The 12,572-nt window shown below is 44.7% G+C and overlaps 1 protein-coding gene across 4 annotated transcripts in view; it reads right to left on the bottom strand.

Annotated features, from left to right (window-relative positions):
• Window positions 1-12,572, bottom strand: part of PHKB (phosphorylase kinase regulatory subunit beta) — a 220,019-nt gene that overhangs the window by 49,920 nt on the left and 157,527 nt on the right. For all 4 annotated transcript variants that reach the window (XM_060253754.1, XM_060253753.1, XM_060253751.1 and 1 more), the window contains 5 exons: window positions 12,411-12,504; window positions 9,488-9,571; window positions 7,624-7,728; window positions 6,105-6,187; window positions 5,929-6,019 (listed from right to left, as the gene is read on the bottom strand). In XM_060253754.1, coding sequence (XP_060109737.1) covers window positions 5,929-6,019; window positions 6,105-6,187; window positions 7,624-7,728; window positions 9,488-9,571; window positions 12,411-12,504 — 457 coding nt within the window. The remainder of the gene's footprint in view (window positions 1-5,928; window positions 6,020-6,104; window positions 6,188-7,623; window positions 7,729-9,487; window positions 9,572-12,410; window positions 12,505-12,572) is intronic.

Genomic DNA, 12,572 nt, shown 5'->3' with positions numbered 1-12,572 from the left:
GGCTTAAAAAAAAAGCCTTTCCAAGTGGCAACGAGAAGAAATAAATACAAGTACAACTGCAGTTGCGTAGGAAAAATATTTTGCACTATACAGCCACAACTGCAGAAAGACTTCCCTGCAACACTATCTGTTCGGCTTTTATTGCTGATGTTGCCTTTTTGTGTTTAACTTGCCTAATCTCTCTAAGCACAAATTATGATAAAAGAATTATAGGATGCAAATGTGAAAAATTATTACAGCTAGGGCAGGAAACCCTTATACATTTGCAGCCGAAGCATGGAAAGATTTTTATGCAAATAGTCCAAGCAAAGATTATGCTGCTCTTCCATGAATTAACATCTATAACCCTAACTCTGTGTGTGTGTGTGTGTGTGTACTGCCATCTGCATACAAATGCACACACTGGAACTAAATTATGAACACGCTGTATATATTCCTTTAGTAGAGAATGCATTATCGGCATTTCCCCATCTAAGTATTTCACCTTCCCCTCCTTGCTTTAACGAAATGGACAATATCCAAAACACTGATTGATTTAGAGGATTACATTAGGAAATCGGCATTTTAAAATTAGCAGATGGAAGAGCAGCGTTTTTAAAACTTGAGAAATTTACAATGCCATCCTGAACAGATTTGAGCCCTTTCTTAACGCCATTGAAATCAGTGGGCTTTGAAGGATGTAAATTGGCATAAAGCTGTGCTTTTAGCGCTCAAAGGTCACAATGGTAAAACCACTATGGCTTCAGTATTACACATGAGGGGGGGTGCCAATCTAAAACAATGTAGCAATATAATTGAGCACTCCCATAGTTTTAAGGCAGACAAGGAGGCAAAAACAACAAGGCAGCTTTTCTACAAACTGATATCTCTCTACAAGGTGAAATACAGAGGTATTTAGCACAGGGCACTGAGACAGACCACAAGAGTGAAGGCATTGTATTGGCCTGGCCAGGGCTATTTTTTTTTTTTTTTTGAGCAGGAATGCACAGAAACACAGTTCTGGCTGGCTTGGCATCGGGGTGTGTGTATGTGTGTGGCCTAAAATGCAAATGAGTTCCTGCTGGGCTTTTTCTACAAAAAAAAGTCCCTGGGCCTGGCCTACCACAGCTCATCCTTCTGTGTTTCTTTGGTTTAAGGGAGGAATATAGGGTTGCCAAGTCCAATTCAAGAAATATCTGGGGACTCTGGGTGTGGAGCCAGGAGACTTTAGGGGTGGAGCCAGGAGACCTTGGGGGGTGGAGCCAGGAACAAGGGTGTGACAAGTGTAACTGAACTCCAAAGGGAGTTCTGGCAATCACATTTAAAGGGACTGCACAGCTTCTAAATGCTTTCCATCCATTGGAGGGTGTTTTGAGGAGAAGTACTGGATGCTATGCTGCAAATTTGGTGCTTCTACCTCAAAAAACAGCCCCCCCCCCAGAGCTCCAGATACCTGCAGATCAATTATCTATTAAATCTTATGGAAATCGGTCTCCATAGAGAATAATGGAGTGCCCATCAGTCATTTCCCTCCCCTCCCTACTTTCTGATGACCCTGAAGCGGGGGGAGAGCCTCCAAACGGGGGGATCCCCTGCCCCCACCTGGGGATTGGCAACCCTAAATATCTACCAGGGGAACACATGAAGCTGCCTTGCCATATGGCACTTTCCTTATGGTTGCTAGGTCTAAGTTGGGAAATTCCTGGAGATTTTGGGGGTGGAGCCTAAGGAAGGTGGGATTTGGGGAGTTGAGGAACGTCAGCAAAGTATAATGCTATTGAGTCCACCCTCCAGGTTAGACTATTGTAATGCCCTCTACGTTGGGCTACCCTTGAGACTGATCTGGAAGTTGAAACTAATCCAGAAGGCATTGGCCAGGGTCCTTACAGGGACCCCTTAGAGCAGGGGTGCCGAACTCATTTGTTATGAGGGCCGGATCTGACATAAATGAGACCTTGAGAGGCTGGGCCATGTCGGGTTGGGTCAAGCCATGTTGGTCTGGGCCATGTGTGTACCTATTTAAGATTAGGTAGCAGAGATATAAATTTGATAAAGAACACAAACACAAATATATATATATATATATATATATATATTTAAAAACTTAAAACATGCTTGAAATGTTAGCACTCATTGGTCTTAAAGGTGCTTGCTTTGTATTTCTCCCATGGGATCCAGGGAACTGGGCAAAGGAAGCTCTGGCTCTTTCCTTCCTTCCCCAGGGAACTGGGGTGGGGGGAGACTCAGCCAATAGAAGGAAGACAGACTTGGCTCACTAGCTCTGCTGTGCAATTGAGAGAGCCTGAAAGAACAAGCTCTGCCTTTCCCCTTCCTCCCCAAGGGAGGAGCCTCACCCAATCGGAAAAAAAATAGAGGTTTTGCTCTGTAGCTCCTGTGTGATTGAGCAAGCCTCACAAAGCAAGCTGTTATGCAGAAGGAAGCAAGAGAGAGGGAGAAGGAAGCAGATGACAGCCAGTTGCTTGGGGGGCTGATAGGAACACTCCCGGGGCCTGATTTGGCCCCCGAACTGCATGTTTGACACCTCTGCCTTAGAGACCACACATTTAGCCAATGCTCTACCAGCTGCTAGTTGAGTCCTGGGTCAGAGTCAAAGTTTCGGTTTTTAACCTTTAAGGCCTTGAACGGTCAGAGGCCAGTGTACTTTTGGGACTTCCTCTCCCAATATACCTCCCCACCCTGAAGAGAGTAATGCTCTGGGGAACAAAATCTCCCAGTGATCCCTGGCTTAAAAGGTATCTGGCTGTCCTCGACCAGGGCCAGGGTCTTTTAGGCTGTACCTATTGCTGTCCTCAAACAAAAGCCTGGTGGAACATCTCTGCCTTACATGCTATCACACAGCAGGGGACCAGGGAGGACCTTTACTGGCTGCCACCACTATGGTATGGGGTCAGTCTGAGAGGAACCGGAACACCCACCCAACCCCTCTGTCTTCCTTCTTAAGAAAACACCTTCTATCTGTGACCAAAGAGATGTGAGGACCCAGGCAGTATAACAACAATTTTATTAAAACTGCTCAAAAACGAACAAGTGGGTTGTAACCTTTTTCAGTGCAATAGTTGGGGTGGAATTCTAGCAGGAGCTCCTTTGTATATAAGGCCATACAGTCCTGAGGTAGCCAATCCTCCAAGAGCTTACAAAAAAGAGCCTTGTAAACTCTTGGAGGATTGGCTACATCAGGGATGTGTGGCCTAATATGCAAAGGAGCTCCTGCTAGAATTCCACCCCTGGCAATAGTGAATATAAAAAAAAAACCCAAGACAGTAAAGATGGTTCAAAAGAATAAAAGCCCTGACATGACTAACTACACGTTGCCTTCCTTTAATTCCAATTGACTCACTCAAACTCCCTCCTGCTGCAGCCTCTATCCAGCTCAGCATTCCCAGAGAGAACAATATATATATCTCTCTCTCCAGCTAGGTCTATTTATTCTGTCTTCCAGGTCCCAACCATCAGATCTTCACTGGGCAAGTTTTCCCTCCTATATCTCCGCCACCCAATCAGAAGGACAGAAGGGATCCTGGGAGATGTAGGCACACTAGCAAATTGAAGCAGGCCTCTCCAGACTAGGGGGATTTCCCCCGCCCAGGAGGTTCCCAACCTCCCCCTACGTCGCTGGCACAATGACATCGCCCGAAAATGACGTCATCACACTGGTGATGTTGCGTGCGGCTGCTCTAGGAGTTTTCGGGAAAATTCTATGGTTTTCCCGGCTGCTCTAGCGATTTGGGAGGGAAAACTCTATGGTACAATAGGTACCATAGAATTTCCCCCTCCCTAATGGCTAGAGTGTCTGGGAAAAACCATAGAGTTTTCCCGGAAACACCTAGAGTGGCCACACACAGCATCGCTCATGCGATGACATCATTTTTGAGTGACATCATTGTGTCACGCATGCACAAAAGTCACCTGCTCTGGGAAGCAGGGGTCTTGACAACCCTACTCCAGGTCCTCTAGGCCTGATGGTCTAGGTCTAGGGCATGACACACACCCTGAGGAAATGCATATGGTCCCACAGGGCATGGATGTTATCTGACTGAGAGTTCCATCAGGTAGGAGCTAGGGCTGAAAAAGCTCTTGCTCTGGTCGAGGACAGCTGGCTGTTCTCAGGGCTAGGGATCACGAGTAGATTATTTCCAGCTGAGCATAAAGCTGGTGATCGCATAGACAAGAGACTAACAGGGGAGGTTTGCCTTCATCTTCCTCTGCATAATGACTGTGACCTTCCTTGCTGGTCTCCCATCTAAGTACTAACCTTGCTTAGCTTCTGGGATTTGACGAGATCAGACTAGGTTGGGCCACCCAGGTTAGGGCAGGCTATATTGAACATATGAACATATGAAGTTGCCTTATACTGAATCAGACCCTCGGTCCATCAAAGTCAGTATTGTCTGCTCAGACTGGCAGCAGCTCTCCAGGGTCTCAAGTTGAGGTTTTTCAAGCCTATTTGCCTGGACCCTTTTTAGTTGGAGATGCCGAGGATTGAACCTGGGACCTTCTGCTTACCAAGCAGATGCTCTACCACTGAGCCACCATCCTTCCCATATTATACCATTCCACAGCAAACTGTTGGCAATATCTCTCGCATATAAAGATACAAAAACACAACATGGTGGAGAAACTGGATCCATTTGCAATACCCAATAAAACTCGAAGCACAAAGGAGGCCTTGCTGAAGACTAGCCTGATCTTGTTTTAATGGTTGTAAAAATTAAAAAGGGGTTTTTTTAAGTTTACACCCTTCATGAATAAGACATATAACATAAGCAGCAATGATTGTCAAAGAAATAAAACACTCTTCTTAAAATGCTTATTAATTATTAAGTAAATCTTCGTGGAAAGGCAGTAAAGTGAGGAGAACAACTGTCCTCAAAGGACTCGGAAACAGCTCGGCTTTTAAAAAGAATCCACAAGGGCACGCTTTGTCAGAGGATGTCTGAGGCAATCTCCACCTGGCAGCATGTCTTTTTAATCAGATAAAATATTGTTTTTAAAATACATGCTCATTTCCCTCTGTGTTTGGGAACAGTTAAAAAAAAATCTGAAAATGATATCTTATTATCTATTGTTCTATCAAAGCAGGATTAAAATAAGCGAGGCCAAGAAGATTCTTTACAGTATGGTCCATACACATACGTCTGCGAAGTTAGCATTCAGACATGGCACTTCCAGGGGTTTTTTTGTAGCAGGAACTCCTTTGCATATTAGGCTACACCCCTCTGATGTAGCCAATCCTTCAAGACCTTACAGGGCTCTTCTTACAGGGCCTACTGGAAGCTCTTGAGACTGCCTGTGCAGATTAAGTTATCCTATTCAACAGAGCTTCTGCCTGGAAGGTTGAAGAGTTACTCTCAGAGTTACATCTAACTTCAGTTGCTGACATTTTGTAGTTGGCTCCACCTCCTCTGGCAACCATTTTGTGGTTGGCTACACCTCCTGCATCAGTCATTTTGTTGTCACACCCACTACTGCGTCTCAGAATCCCAGAGATGCCTGCAGCCTCAAAAAGGTTGGGACCCCCTGCACTAGTAATTTAGTCTTAGGATAGAATGGAGGATGGGAGAACTAGGCACAGTACAATCCTCTCTGAATTCTCTGGAGGAAGGGGCAGAATACTATTACAGTACAATCCCATACAGCAGGGGTGGCTAACAGTAGCTCCCCAGATGTTTTTTGCCTACAACTCCCATCAGCCCCAGCCAGCATGGCCAATGGCTGGGGCTGATGGGAGTTGTAGGCAAAAACATCTGGAGAGCTACCGTTGGCCACCCCTGTCATACAGGGTTACTTTAGTTGAAGCCACCAGCAATGAATGGGCTTGGAACGGATTAACACTGCCTCCAATTGCACTGCTAGGACATCAAGTTATTCAAACAAATATGTAATTGGATTTCAAACGATGATGAGAAATGTGCAAAAAAACCAACTTACCTGCAGCCTATCGACATGAACCTTCACGCCTCCAACTACTCCTTTCTTAAAGGCGGCCAACATGTCTAGTATCGGATTGAATCTGCTTCCCCTGAGGATGCAAAAACCAAGGAGATTTAATGCTGCACCACTTTATGGCAGAAACAACATGCACTCTCTCATCTGAATGGCCTTACCTTATATTATCCTCCCGAATAAGCACGAGGAACAAGGGGCGGCCATGCATCTTCCAGTACTGCTTAATGAACTGCAAAGCATTCTATGTAAGCGTTAAAAACAAAGACAAAAAGAAATAAAGGGTATGATGCATAGGCAATGCTGCACCTTAATAAACTTGTAAAATGGGATAGGCTGGTCTTTTTAACAGCTCACGGAAGGGGGTCCAGGTTGGGCCACTGGCAAAGATGCTCAAGGATGATTCGGTGACATACTAAACAAAACCCGAGAAGAGGGGTTCGCTGAATGTAAGCCTACTAGATTTTGCACAAGCTGCTCCGTGCTGCCATTTTAATTTGGGGCAAGCCCCGATTTCATGCGCGGCAATGTAAACTTGTTTTTTCAGGTTTACACTGCGGCGCGGCAAATCGCGGCTTTTCCCCACGCAAAATGGCGGCACGGAGCAGCTGGTGCAAAATCACTAGCCTGCTCTGGACAGAAATGGAAGCCTGGCGTGGTGCAAGGTTAGTGCGAAATGAGCCTTGGTTTGTTGCTCTACCTTTGCAGGGCCAGCAGATGCAGAATGCAAATGGGGTGAATACTGCAGTGAGGGAGGAGTGTTCCCTCTAAGCTGTGCAGCCACTCATTAACACAGGAAGCCCCGCTCCGCAGCAGTTTGGAGCCCTGCAGGGTTTGCATTACTCACAGGCCAGTTTAAGATAACAGCAGTTCTTTTCTGCTCAGGCTGTGAACTGCTCCCCTCAGTAGGGGGAAAGAAGGGACATTGGTGTGGAGCTGTATTTCGTCTACTTCTTTCCCAACACAGTGACCTCGGAAGGCCAGATTGAAGGGGTATGTAAGTTAACAGCTCCTAATGCATCAGCCACGTTTCCTCCTATCAGTGTATGTTCAGCTCTGAAGTTCGCTTACGTAACTACTTGTTGCTAACAGCACCTTGAGTCAGCTCAACACCCTCCCTCTCAATATGTCTCTCCACATTTTTCAATGATCTCGTTTATTGCGCATCCAGAGCGAATGCAATTAATTCTAAATTTAAACGTTCACAAAGCTTGTCCTGGGTGACTATGAAATCCCGCTTTCCTGTGATTTGTGTTGACATTTAACACCCTGTTGCATCCATTTATTGAGAATTATCTCGTTCACACTCTTCTTGTACCTGAGATACTTAGGAGCATCTGAAACATTGCCAATTTCCTATATGGAATGTATCTTTGTGGAGTGGGAAAAGACCAAGTGTGCTACATATGGCTCGGTTTGCAAGACTAGCAATGAGAACTGAGCTGCTAACTTCTGAAGTGATGCAAGTAGTTTGACACTGTGTATGGTTGCTCAGACGCAACCCCACTGTGTTCAGCAGGCTTACACTCAAGTAAATACGCATAGGATTGCAGCCATAGACTGAAAGCGCTAAGAACAGACAGTGTACTTATTTATTGGCTATAGGAGCTAATAATCTTTTTATCGACAAACATCTAATGTGCAGGTCTACATTCAATCTTTAACTAAGCAAACATGTACCTTAATGTCATCGATCAGCATCATAACATCCTGGGACATGTAGAAATCACTCAGGTCAAAAATTATTGGGTAGCAGACAACCGTCTTGCCCAGGATTCGGTAAATCTACAGAAAGACAGGAAAACAGAAATCAATTTTTCACCGATAATCAAACTTGCTCTTACAAGGGAGGAAAGTCCTCCTCCCACTCTACAATTAAACCCAGACTGATATATGGCATGCATGCCTTACTTTCCTCCTCAATAGGGTCCCTTTCACAATTTTATCCCCACAATAACTCTGCGTGGAAGATTAAGCTGCATGTGTGGGACTGGCCCAAGGTCATCCAGCAAGCTCAGCGAGGACTCAAACTTTGACCTCCCAGATCCTAGCTTGACAGTCTAACCCAGAGGCGTCAAACATGCAGTCCGGGGGCTGAATTAGACCCCCAGAATGTGCCTATCAGCCCCCTGAGCAACTGGCTATCTGCTTCCTTCTTTCTCTCTCTTGCTTCCTTCTGCATCACAGCTTCCCTTGCCAGGCTTGCTCAATCACACAGGAGCTACAAAGCAAATCCTCTATTTCCTCCATTGGCTCAGGCTCCTCAATTGAGGAGGAAGAGGGGAGGGAGAGCTAGCTTTGCCAGGCTCTCTCAATTGCCCAGCAGAGCTTCTAAGCCAAGCCTCTCCCTCCTGGTCCCCTGAGAAAGGAAGGAAAGAGCCAGAGCTTCCTTTGTCCAGTTCCCTGGATCGCACAGGAGAGATATAAAGAAAGCACCTTTAAGACCAACGAGTGCTAATGTTTTAAGCATGTTTTGTTTTCAGTTTTTAAAATCTTTAATTGTGTTTGTCTGTGTCCTTTATACAATTTATATCTCCGCTACCCAGCATTACATTTTATGACACTCGTGCCTGGCCCGACAAGGTCATGTTTATGTTGGATCTGGTTCTCATAACAAATGAGTTTCCCTGCACTAACCTCTATGTAGGGTTGCCAAGTTCAATTCAAGAAATATCTGGGGACTTTGGGGGTGGGGCAAGGAGACTTTGGGGGTGGAGCCAGGAGACATTAGGGGTGGACCCAAGATCAAGGCTGTGACAAGCATAATTAAACTTCAAAGGGAGTTCGGGCCATCACATTGAAAGGGATGGCACACCTTTTCAGTTCCTTCCATAGGAAATAATGAAGGATAGGGGCGCCTTCTTTTGGGGCTCGTAGAATTGGACCCCCTGGTCCAATCTTTTTGAAACTTGGGGGGTATTTTGGGGAGAGGCACTAGATGCTATACTGAAAATTTGGTGCCTCTACCCCAAAAAACAACCCCCCCCCCAGAGCCCCAGATACCTGCGGATCAATTCTCCTTGATTTTCTATGGGAATAAATCTCCATAGGGAATAACAGAGTTCCCAGCAGACATTTCCCTCCCCTCCCCCCGCTTTCTGACGACCCTGAAGCGGGGGGAGGGTCTCCAAACCAGGGGATCCCCTGCCCCCGCCTGGGAATTGGCAACCCTACCTCTATGCCACACTCGTCTTGAACAAGCCAGTCATGAATAAGCACTACTTTAATTAATAATACCCTGAAAAGTCAAGCAAAAACATTTCTGTGGCACCTTAAAGACTGGCATATTTACCATGGCATGAATTTTCATAGGCAAAAATCCCCACCAAAAACTAGCTTCATCATACACATGAAGGTCGCTGAGCTGTGGTGTCACTGAAATAACTTATCCTCGATGCATTTGGACAAAGCATGTGAAACGTTTTTTTTTAAATAAATACTCAAATGCAATGAAATTGCTCTCTGTGTTTACAGAGTAGTCCAGTCCTCCTCCACTATTCACGCTAGCTATAACTCATGCAGATCAGAGATCCCTTGCAAGAACCTTTGATGTCCCGAGGCAGCCAATCGGTCGGTCCGGTCTTCCCGAGAGGCCCAGCTTGTCATTGATCCCCAGGTGGAAGTAAGCCTGCAAAATGGGGGAGCATGTAAATTCTAAGGAACGGGGAAGATCTGTTTAAATTCAATCATCAAACAACAGGAGGAAAAAAAGAACTCGTTAGGGTTGGGTGGTTGAGGAGCCAGAATTGCTGAAGCTTGCATTTCAGGTATTGTAGCTATGAGAAACTGCTTTGGGCCAAAAGAGGGTATTTATGGCATTTGAGAAAAGAGATGACAAGCGAACGTGAACAGGAGGGGAGAAATGATCTGGAACCCTCCCCCCCCCCACCAAATATCTCTCTCTCACACCGGCCTGTACTTTTTTTGCACACACAAGATAGCCTCATTGAACACATTAACTCTTAGGGCGCTAGCCAAGATAATTCATCTGCTGCTTTCTGAGCCAAGCAGACTTCAGGGAGGGGCTGGTCAATGGTTCTGCAGCACAGTGACCTTTTCAGAAAGGAAAGGTCATTTTGCTGCAGAAAAGCTAGGGAAAGAACATTCCCCCTTCCCACCGGGAAATGATGGAGTTGCTCAGGAAAGGAAAGTGAATGCAAAACCAAAGACGATATTTTGAGAATAGCCTCAAGTCCCCCTCGTAGAAGCAGCGGCAAAGTCCAATAAGAACAAAAAGCCAAAATGAAATAAAATAGGTTGCCCCTTTGTCTTGCAAAAAATAATCCTCCTCTTTACTGAGCTGCTCCTATGCTGCATAATAATTACTGCTACTTTCATAGTAGGGTTAGGGTTGCCAGTCTCCAAGTGTTGGATGGAGACCTTCTCCATGGTCAGTCCCTGATCCACCCAAGGAAGGGAGTGAAGCACAATTTTACTGCCACTGCCAAGTACAGCTGATTTTATTGTAAACTGGAATTAAATTATTCTGTTATTTTAACCTGCTGTGCACCACCCTGAGCCCTTTGGGGAAGGACAGTCTATAAATCTAATCAATGAAAACAATAACAACAATAACTGGTCTCCACGTTACAGAGATCAGTTCCCCTAGAGAAAACAGCTGCTTTGGAAAGTGGACTGCATGGCATTATACCATACTGAAGAGTCCCTTCCCTTTCCAAACCTTCAGCTCCACCCTCAAAATCTCCAGGTTTCTCCCAACCCGAAGCTGACAACCCTATTCATAAGCTTCAAAGGAGATATAATGGTGAGGAGTCCAAAAATCTACTTTATAGACAGGACCAAGGGCTTGTGCACATCAACTGGGATTTTTGACTTTGGCTCCATTCAGATGACCCTCTGAACCATGGTTTGGAGGACTGGAAAAGTGCTGCAGGCTCACGCCTCCCTTGTTCTTCGTTCACACACTATCCTCCTTTCTCTATTCTGGGCCTGCTTTCATTTGTTATGATGTCTACATTTATGTAATTGTCGCTACCACTCATCTACAAATCCTGGTTTGCAAACCATGGTTTCAAATGATGATTTGAATGTTATTGCTAACCATGGTTTCCCCAGCTTAGCCATTGTAGCAAATACTGGTAAGAGAAAAGCCAGAAGTGGAGAAGGCAACTGGCAAAATGGAGGGAGGAGAAAGGAGTGTTTAAGAGAATGGCTTCGAAGAATCAGAATCTGATTTCTTAACCAGGTCATTCTTTCAACAGCGGCTTTTTCAAAATCCCCCAATTTTCAAAAGCAGTTCGCCACACAACATGGAGAGCAGCTGTTCCAAAAAAACAATACATTGAAGTCTCCTTGAGTGCCTGGAACAGTTGTGTAGTTCTTTGGCACCTGGCCAGGATAAATTACTTGGCGGAGCTGGGCAAAACCTGATGTAGTACTAGTAGACAGGGCTTAGCTAGCTAAAGCAGTGGATTCTGAGCTACAAAGCTGTTACCAAGGTCACTCCGGTAAGAAAGAAGAAAATTCCAAATAATAAAAAAGAAAATTCAAAATCCTTCTTCACACTCACAGACATTAATACATTTTGCACCATGAAAAGTCGCTAAGCTTTTTATTGCCAGACAGAAATTCCATTAGAGATAAGCATATTTTCATTTAAGGTTGGCTCAATTTCCCCAAGACACTTCCCCCCGCCCTCCCCGGGCAAAAAAAAATTCTGCCATGTCAACAGCATTCTCAAAAGAAAGAGGAGGCATCTCAGCTAGTCCATTATGCATTTTTCTTTCAAGAATTTGTAATTTACAAATCTTTTGTATTCTACAGTTCACTTCAATTTGAAAACCAAGCGTTCACATTCCTCTCACTACCCCAATCTGCAGGCAAGGGAGAGGATATATCTGGCACTCTCCTGGTAAAGCTTCCACCATTCACTTCAACAGAGGAAGGTTCTCTTTGAAATGAATGGGGCAGGCCGATTACAGATGCAAAAGTGGAAGCATGAATGGGACTCAACATCAGGAAGGAAGTGCTAATTTTGACTGTACATTCTATTTGAGGTGGGTGTGGTTTAGTTGTTGGTAGTCAGATATTCTCTAAGCATCACACTAAACATCAGCTTTTAGAAGATTTGGCAACTGGACCCTTTCATACAATTGGAAACAAGAAGACTATGCAGGACAAAGAATATTTCTTGTTCTAACCAGAACACTTGAAAGCATATTAGAAGATACTTCTACACAGCAAACTGTAGAGAATGGATTGTGTCTTGTGAAGTCATTCCCACCTTATCTCTAAGAGTGTTCTTAGTCTACAATTACATGCAGTAAAGCATGTTGTTATTACTATTGACCAACATATGCATATTTATATGGATTAAGTAAGAATGCAATAAAAGCGAGACACATTACAGCACAGGAAGCAGAAGTTTCATTGCCTAAACAACAAAAAACCACCCTGGTTTGTCTAAAAGGAGGAAAATGGCTAGAAGAACAGCAGGATTATCTTACCTTCACAAGTTCCTGCTGTGCCCATATCTGGATGGGTTCTACCTGCTGGGGAGTCTGTGTTTGGATTCCATATGTGTTCAAGAAAACCTGTAGGCTGTTTAGAAAAATGAAACACTGAGAGGATTTCCATACAGTAAAAACAGAACCTGCTTTTAAACAGGG

Source organism: Heteronotia binoei, chromosome 14, assembly GCF_032191835.1.
Source record: "Heteronotia binoei isolate CCM8104 ecotype False Entrance Well chromosome 14, APGP_CSIRO_Hbin_v1, whole genome shotgun sequence".
NCBI classification, from domain to species: domain Eukaryota; kingdom Metazoa; phylum Chordata; class Lepidosauria; order Squamata; family Gekkonidae; genus Heteronotia; species Heteronotia binoei.
Note: the sequence above shows the minus strand (reverse complement) of the source record. Positions and strands in the feature narration are given on the sequence as shown.